This window comes from Triticum dicoccoides, chromosome 3A (genome assembly GCF_002162155.2).
Source record: "Triticum dicoccoides isolate Atlit2015 ecotype Zavitan chromosome 3A, WEW_v2.0, whole genome shotgun sequence".
Classification (NCBI taxonomy): domain Eukaryota; kingdom Viridiplantae; phylum Streptophyta; class Magnoliopsida; order Poales; family Poaceae; genus Triticum; species Triticum dicoccoides.
Window position 1 is genome coordinate 498,801,593 of NC_041384.1, and position 9,269 is coordinate 498,810,861.

General features: G+C 46.6%; 1 protein-coding gene across 1 annotated transcript in view; it reads right to left on the reverse strand.

The window, feature by feature from the left end:
- Positions 1-6,210: 6,210 nt before the first annotated feature.
- Positions 6,211-9,269, reverse strand: part of LOC119272475 — an 87,695-nt gene continuing 84,636 nt past the window's right edge. The window contains exons 3-7 of the mRNA XM_037553957.1: positions 8,842-9,264; positions 8,620-8,752; positions 8,385-8,527; positions 7,521-7,528; positions 6,211-6,251 (exon numbers count right to left, since the gene is read on the reverse strand). Coding sequence (XP_037409854.1) covers positions 6,221-6,251; positions 7,521-7,528; positions 8,385-8,527; positions 8,620-8,752; positions 8,842-9,264 — 738 coding nt within the window. The 3' untranslated portion in view covers positions 6,211-6,220. The remainder of the gene's footprint in view (positions 6,252-7,520; positions 7,529-8,384; positions 8,528-8,619; positions 8,753-8,841; positions 9,265-9,269) is intronic.

A 9,269-nucleotide genomic window follows, 5' to 3' on the forward strand; every position in this document is an offset into this window, starting at 1 on the left:
AACTAGAACGAAGCAATACAAAGGACAAGATCTTCATCGAGCTCCTCCTTGAGCTTGGTTGCGTCACCTGCTCGGCAACATCGGCACCTGCAAACTGGTTTGGGAAGTATCTATGAGTCATGGGGACTCAGCAATCTCGCACCCTCGCGATCAAGACTATTTAAGCTTATAGGAAGGGTAAAAGGTATGATGTGGAGCTGCAGCAAGCGACTAGCATATATGGTGGCTAACATACGCAAATGAGAGCGAGAAGATAAGGTAAAGCACGATCGAGAAAACTATGATCAAGAAGTGACCCTAGAATAACTTACGTCAAGCATAACTCCAACACCGTGTTCACTTCCCGGACCCCGCCGAGAAGAGACCATCACGGCTACACACGCGGTTGATGTATTTTAATTAAGATCAACTTCAGGTTTTCTTCAACCGGACATTAACAAATTCCCATCTTCCCATAACCGCGGGCACGGCTTTCGAAAGTTCATAACCCTGCAGGGGTGTCCCAACTTAGCCCATCACAAGCTCTCACGGTCAACGAAGGATAAACCTTCTCCCGAGACATTCCGATCAGACTCGGCATCCCGGTTCTACAAGACAACTTCGACAAGTTAAAACAAATCCAGCAACACCTCCTGAATGTGCCGACAAATCCCGATAGGAGCTGCACATATCTCGTTCTTAGGGCACACTCAGATGAGACTAGCTACGAGTAAAACCAAAACTCAAGTTGCCCCGAGGTGGCCCCGCAGGCAGCTCAGTCGGACCAACACTCAAAGGAGCACTGGTCCAGGGGGTCTAAAATAAGATGACCCTTGAGTCCGCGGAACCCAAGGGAAAAAGAGGCTAGGTGGCGAATGGTAAAACCAATGTTGGGCATTGCTGGAGGAGTTTTATTCAAGGCGAACTGTCAAGGGGTTCCCATAATAGCCCAACCGCGTAAGGAACGCAAAATCCGGGAACATAACACCGATATGACAGAAACTAGGGCGGCAAGAGTGGAACAAAACACCAGGCATAAGGCCGAGCCTTCCACCCTTTACCAAGTATATAGATGCATTAATTAAATAAGAGATATTGTGATATCCCAACAAGTAAATATGTTCCAACAAGGAACAACATCTCCATGTTCCAACTGGAACAAACTTCAATCTTCACCTGCAACTAACAACGCTATAAGAGGGGCTGAGCAAAGCGGTAACATAGCCAGACAACGGTTTGCTAGGACAAGGTGGGTTAGAGGCTTGGTTCACAATATGGGAGGCATGATAAGCAAGTGGTAGGTATAGCAGCATAGGCATAGCAAAAGAGCGAGCATCTAGCAAGCAAAGATAGAAGTGATTTCGAGGGCATGGTCATCTTGCCTGAGATCCCACAAGGAAGAAGAATGAGTCCATGAAGAAGACAAACGGACGTAGTCGAACGAATCCTCACCATACGACGTTACCGGATTACCGAGAAGAAGTACACCAAAAAAAGAAACAAGCAACATAGTAAACAACCACCACATAAGCATGGCAAGATGCGCAAACAAGTATGATGGTTGTCCGGTTTAATGAGGCATGGCATGGCAAAGTGCACAAGCAATACTACAAATTAAGTGGAGCTCAATATGCAACTCCGTTGCATAGTGACGAAACACCACATGACTTATTTAGTTCGATCTTGTTTATGTACCCAACAATACTAAATGTTGTTAAACATGACAAGAGGGTGAAGCAAAGTAAAACTACCTATCTAGTCAAGTTTAAATGAGGCCGGAAGCAACGAACAACAATTCTGGTAAATCCCCATATGCATATATTAGGTTTGGTACTGATCTGTCCTAAACACAATTTTAGAGTTGTTAAACATGCAAAGTGATGCCACCATGTCAAACTAGGCATTTTTCTACCCCATTTACATATAAAGTTTATTAAATTCGGAGTTACGGTTATTTAGTTATGAAATAAAGCATTTTAACATGACATAGGAGAAAATTTAATCAAACAGCATTTTAAACATTTCAAACATAGATGAAAGTTGGATATTATGAATCTAGACAAAATTTTAAGCAAGTTTCATATATAAAACATTTTAATCCGATGCACGGTTGTGAAGTTATTAAATGCATGAAGTGCAAGGGTGTTTCTGCAAAACTGGCAGAACCCTGGAAAATTAGGAAAATCGCTGGACGAAAAAAAACACGTAACGGGCTGGATCTGGAACAGAGCTGGGGAGTTGCTCACATTGGGCCTCGGCCCGTTCGGAGAGGAGACCAGCTGGTGGAGAGGCTGGGTCTCAACGTCTTGCTGGGCCGCGAAGAAGCACAAGTCGAGGCCGACCCAGGCACTCGATCGGGATGCAGTGGCGGCTGGCACACTGGGCCTTGGTGCTCGGGGAAGGGTCAACGCGGTCGCATCGATCGACTGGAGGCAGAGGCGTTCTCCTCCCTGTTCGAGCATAGCAGAGGTGAGGCCTGACCAACGGCGGCGCAGCGGCAGGGACTTGGGCGGAGGACCGGGAGCATGGCGGGGAGGCGCAGGCCAGCTAGGCGACTGGATCTGGACGCAAGCAAGGCAGGGGAGGCATCTCCCACGTTGGTCATGGCGGCTAGCTGCAGCGAAGACAGAGAGAGCAGTCGAGAGAGACGTGAGCGAGAGAGCACGGAGGCAGACGGAAGGAAGGAGAGGAGGGGTCGGTGACCTGCGGTGGCACTGGTCTCCTGCGGTGCACGGGGAAGCCGATCCACGGAGCTTGGTGGCGAGGACGATGCAGGGGGTGCGCGGGAGGTGCTCGTGTTCCATTCGGGATCGTGCCGAGGAGGGAGAGGAGGCACGGAGGCAGATCGGGAGGAGGGAGTGCCTGGTTGGTGGGTGGAGGAAAAACAAGGAGGGGGATCCCGAGGTGGATCTGGTCTGGCGGCGGGGTGGAGGGATTTTAGGGAGTTGGTCTAGGGTTTGTCCAAATAGACATGTGGGTGGACTATTTATATAGGGAAGAAGAGAGTTTGGACCTTCTGATCGAAAACACACGGACGAGAATAAATAGTCTAGGGGGTCCAATAAATAAAACGATGATATTTTGTAGATGTTTGGGGATGTTCCGGACCCAGCGGTAACGACTGTCCAGGTCGGGTTCGGGACAATTTTCGGACGCGCGCGAGAGATTCGATGCACTGTGCAGAGAGGGTTTCGGGGCCTGGTGGTTGATAGCGGACTGACGAGAGAGCCTAGGTTAGGCCTGGTGGTAGGTAGTGAGCTGTGTAGACAGTCTCGAGCTGAGAGAAGAGAAGAGAGGAAGGCCCGACGACTGTTTCCGGAGACCGAAAACGTCCGACGAAAAGACCGGCTAAAATGCCACTATAGTTAACGGTTGGGCTATCAAACGGACTCCGAACGCGATGAAATTTGACAGGCGGTCTATCTACACTATAATAAGACCACACGTCAACTCTCATCCCATTCCGAGAACATTTACCGGCCACTTATAGAATAATATTTCGGACATGCCGCGGGCGCGTGCAAGTGTGTCTGGGCTCAGAACGGAGAACAGAAGAAACAGGGAGGCCGGGACGGATGCAAGTTTTGAAAAACATGATGATGCAATGCGGATGATGACATGACAGGATGCAACACGCAAGCAAATGACAAGCCAACAACAGCAAATAAGCGGAGGACACCCGGCACATCGGTCTCGGGGCGTCACAACACTCCACCACTACGAGAGGATCTCGTCCCGAGATCTAGAATGGCACCGGAGGGAAAACGGAAGAGAAAGAGAAGAGGTAAAACTAAGTTGCTTCTTTGACAAATGAGTGAGACCAAAGAACCTTGCAACAGCTAAGCCATTCCGAGAAAAGAATACACCAAAGACGAACGAAGTTGAAAACACTCCGTTAGGAAAGGATGCAACAAAGAAGAACAAGGTAGAACGCACTCCGGTAGGGAAGAGTAATAAGAAAGAACAAATTTCGACAGCACTCCGGTAGAAAAGAGATGCAATGGTTGATAAGGCGAAAAGAACTTGAGCAAAAGGGCACAACACTCCGATTAAAAGGATAAGCAAAGAAAAGATCATGATCTTCATAAATCAAGATGATGACTGAAAAGAGCAACATCACAAAGCCTCCGGAAGAAAGAATAGAAGATAGATAATTGAAATAGGAGAATGGAGAAGAAAATGTCAACTTCTGCCACAAAAGAGCTTGAAAAGGCATCTTTAGGAGAAGGGTTGAACGGAGTTGTTGGAACACCAACAACGAAAATAGTACGCTTGATATGGTCTTATGGAATACATCACAAATTATGAGGTGACAACCTGCCACTCACGGGAAAAGAATTGGATTGGTATGAACAAGGAGACGAGAAAGCTATTACACCGGGAGGATAGATGAAGAAATTGGATCATTTATAAGCACCATAATTAGCAAAAATCCTTAGGGAAAGTTTTAGGTGAAATATAACCCAAGATAATTCCAATGAAGAGATTGATGGATTTAAAATACCTCATTCTTAACAACGTGTGAATCATGAAACATGAACTCAAATTATCAAGAATGACATAATACCACCTCCAATGATACAGAAGAAAGAATTGCACTCCGGATAGCAAGATGAAGAAAAACTTGAGCTCCTCTGAAAAGAATCTTGATGAACACTTCGAGAAGGAATTAAATCCTTGATGAACCATCATGCAGAACCTTCATGAAGAATTCCGTTAAGCAAAAGAATGATCAAACGGAAGGAAAGAGAAGTCGAAAAACACAAGGTGAAACCTTGTAATGCTTTAGATGTATCTCCGAGATGATATAATTGCGAGAGCTTGGAACTACGGAAAAGAAAGATGAGCTATTGAAACCAAGAATTTGGTGAGCCTCCGGAATAAGGAATTAATCACTTGGATGAACAAGAATAAGAATTATGTTATGCTTATCCTTCACCAATTAAATTGATGACAATCAACGGATTTGACATATTACTTATTCTTGTAGAAAGGATTAAGATAGATATAGTGCAAACTTAAGAAGGTCTTCAACGAATCACTGGTAGCATTTGAAAGAACGAAAGAATTGATATGATAGCCAAGGAAGAGAGATCTTGAACGAACCACCGTAAGCGTTGACAAAGAACGAAGTAAAGGGATAAATCACTGGGTAAGAATTTGCAAATGAACGAAGATACTTGAGAGAATTTAGATACAAGAGAACGAAGGGGTCACGAACTGATTAGAGATCACTTGAACGATGCACCGGTAAGATTGGAGAATGATAACTGACAGCTGAGCATGAATAAACCTGAATTGATGGACTCCGGATAAGCAAACTAAGAAGACTCTTGAATTGCTCCGGATAGGTGAAAAGAATTTCCACAATCGCAAATAATTATGAGAGGATGGCAACAAGCTAGAATCGCGAATCTTGAAGAGAATGGAGCAAGATTTAAGAGAAACTCTTCTTCGGTCTTCAAAATCTGAGAATGACGATGAGAAACACCACCATGAATCGTTGAGACACTCCGGAATGATTAAAAGAGGAGAGGTTGAGCCAAAGATGAAAAGAATTTGAAAGATCTTGGAGAAAACATATGACAGATGATGAATCATTCTTATGTCAAACTTTAAAAGAATTTGAGGATAGCTCCGGGAAAATAAGAAGAGTCAGGTAAGATCCTGGGAAAAGACCTGTGGGTTAGGGCCCACTCAAAAGAAACACCGTTGAAAAATTTAATAGAGGGAATGCACCGATTGAGTTAAATGGCTTGAATGAGATAACAACCTCGAAATAGATTGAACTGATCTTGAATGAAAAAAAACGAGCCTTCTGAGATATCTTGAGCACTCCGGGACAATAGAATAGCGAGAGGTGAACGATTAAGAATTGCACTGGCATGAGAAAGCATTGAAATACGGAAAAGAATATGACCAACACTGAAATCTTGAATTGAAACCACCAGAGAAGAAAGAGAACGAAGAATGATGAACTAGAAGCACACAACCCATGTAATACATAAGGGAAAGAGATACATAGTTGGCTTACAATCGCCACTTCACACAAATACATGAATAAAGCATTACATCATCCAGATACAATCAAGGTCCGACTACGGAACCAAAATAAAAGAAGACTACCCCAAATACTACATAGATCCCCGATCGTCCCGACTGGGCTCCACTACTGATCAACTAGAACGAAGCAATACAAAGGACAAGATCTTCATCGAGCTCCTCCTTGAGCTTGGTTGCGTCACCTGCTCGGCAACATCGGCACCTGCAAACTGGTTTTGGAAGTATCTGTGAGTCATGGGGACTCAGCAATCTCGCACCCTCGCGGTCAAGACTATTTAAGCTTATAGGAAGGGTAAAAGGTATGATGTGGAGCTGCAGCAAGCGACTAGCATATATGGTGGCTAACATACGCAAATGAGAGCAAGAAGATAAGGCAAAGCATGATCGAGAAAACTATGATCAAGAAGTGACCCTAGAATAACTTACGTCAAGCATAACTCCAACACCATGTTCACTTCCCGGACCCCGCCGAGAAGAGACCATCACGGCTACACACGTGGTTGATGTAGTTTAATTAAGATCAACTTCAGGTTTTCTACAACCGGACATCAACAAATTCCCATCTGCCCATAACCGCGGGCACGGCTTTCGAAAGTTCATAACCCTGCAGGGGTGTCCCAACTTAGCCCATCACAAGCTCTCACGGTCAACGAAGGATAAACCTTCTCCCGAGACATTCCGATCAGACTCGGCATCCCGGTTCTACAAGACAACTTTGACAAGTTAAAACAAATCCAGCAACACCGCCCGAATGTGCCGACAAAGCCCGATAGGAGCTGCACATCTCTCGTTCTTAGGGCACACTCAGATGAGACTAGCTACGAGTAAAACCAAACACCAAGTTGCCCCGAGGTGGCCCCGCAGGCAGGTCAGTCGGACCAACATTGAGAGGAGCACTGGCCCAGGGGGGTTTAAAATAAGATGACCCTTGAGTCCGCGGAACCCAAGGGAAAAAGAGGCTAGGTGGCGAATGGTAAAACCAATGTTGGGCATTGCTGGAGGAGTTTTATTCAAGGCGAGCTGTCAAGGGGTTCCCATAATAGCCCAACCACGTAAGGAACGCAAAATCCGGAAACATAACACCGATATGACGGAAACTAGGGCGGCAAGAGTGGAACAAAACACAAGGCATAAGGACGAGCCTTCCACCCTTTACCAAGTATATAGATGCATTAATTAAATAAGAGATATTGTGATATCCCAACAAGTAAATATGTTCCAACAAGCAACACCATCTCCATGTTCCAACAAGGAACAAACTTCAATCTTCACCTGCAACTACCAACGATATAAGAGGGGCTGAGCAAAGCGGTAACATAGCCAGACAACGGTTTGCTAGGACAAGGTGGGTTAGAGGCTTGGTTCACAATATGGGAGGCATGATAAGCAAGTGGTAGGTATCGCAGCATAGGCATAGCAAAAGAGCAAGCATCTAGCAAGCAAAGATAGAAGTGATTTCGAGGGTATGGTCATCTTGCCTGCGATCCTGCAAGGAAGAAGAACGAGTCCATGAAGAAGACAAACGGACGTAGTCGAACGAATCCTCACCACACGACGTTACCAGATTATCGAGAAGAAGTACACCGGGAAAACAAGCAAACAACATAGTAAACAACCACCACATAAGCATGGCAAGATGCGCAAACAAGTATGATGCATGTCCGGTTTAATGAGGCATGGCATGGCAAAGTGCACAAGCAATACTACAAATTAAGTGGAGCTCAATATGCAACTCCGTTGCATAGTGACGAAACACCACATGACTTATTTAGTTTGATCTTGTTTATGTACCCAACAATATTAAATGTTGTTAAACATGACAAGAGGGTGAAGCAAAGTAAAACTACCTATCTAGTCCAGTTTAAATGAGGCCGGAAGCAACGAACAACAATTCCGGTAAATCCCCATATGCATATATTAGGTTTGGTACTGATCTGTCCTAAACACAATTTTAGAGTTGTTAAACATGCAAAATGATGCCACCATGTTAAACTAGGCATTTTTCTACCCCATTTACATATAAAGTTTATTAAATTCGGAGTTACGGTTATTTAGTTATGAAATAAAGAATTTTAACATGACATAGGAGAAAATTTAATAAAACATCATTTTAAACATTTCAAACATAGATGAAAGTTGGATATTATGAATCTAGACAAAATTCTAAGCAAGTTTCATATATAAAACATTTTAATCCGATGCACGGTTGTGAAGTTATTAAATGCATGAAGTGCAAGGGTGTTTCTGCAAAACTGGCAGAACCCTGGAAAATTAGGAAAATCGCTGGACGAAAAAAAACACGTAACGGGCTGGATCTGGAATAGAGCTGGGGAGCTGCTCACATTGGGCCTCGGCCCGTTCGGAGAGGAGACCGGCTGGTGGAGAGGTTGGGTCTCAATGTCTTGCTGGGCCGCGAAGAAGCACAAGTCGAGGCCGGCCCAGGCACTCGATCGGGATGCAGCGGCGACTGGCACGCTGGGCCTTGCTGCTCGGGGAAGGGTCAACGCAGTCACATCAATCGACTGGAGGCAGAGGCGTTCTCCTCCCTGTTCGAGCATAGCAGAGGTGAGGCCTTACCAACGGCGGCGTAGCGGCAGGGACTTGGGCGGAGGACGGGGAGCATGGCGGGGAGGCGCAGGCCAGCTAGGCGACTGGATCCGGACGCAAGCAAGGCCGGGGAGGCATCTCCCACGGTGGTCATGGCGGCTAGCTGCAGCGAAGACAGAGAGAGCAGTCGAGAGAGACGTGAGCGAGAGAGCACAGAGGCGGACCGAAGGAAGGAGAGGAGGGGTCGGTGACCTGCGGAGCTCCTACGGGGTCCACGCCAGAGGAGGCCCGCAGCGAGGCGGCGGGGTCGAGCAGGAGGAGGCTCTCGGGCGCTGGTCGCTGGGCGTCCTCGTCCTCGAAGCAGCGGGTCAACGCAGGCGGCGGCTTACTCGTTTTCAGCGCGCACAGAGACGAGCGGGAGGATGCAGAAGCAGGGCACGACGACAGGGAACTTGGCGCACGGCGGAGCGACGGGAACGGGAGGCGGAGCTCGCCGAGGATGAAGGGATCTGCTTGTTTCCGGGCCGGATCCGGCCAACGGGGCTTCGACGGAGCTCCGGCGAGGGTTGACCAAGGCGACGGCGACCTGTAGCTGATGAAAAACAGAGAGAGAGGGAGATCATGAGAGAGAGCCGGGGAGCACGAGGAAAAACAGAGGGGAGGAGGGAGAGGAGGCTGGA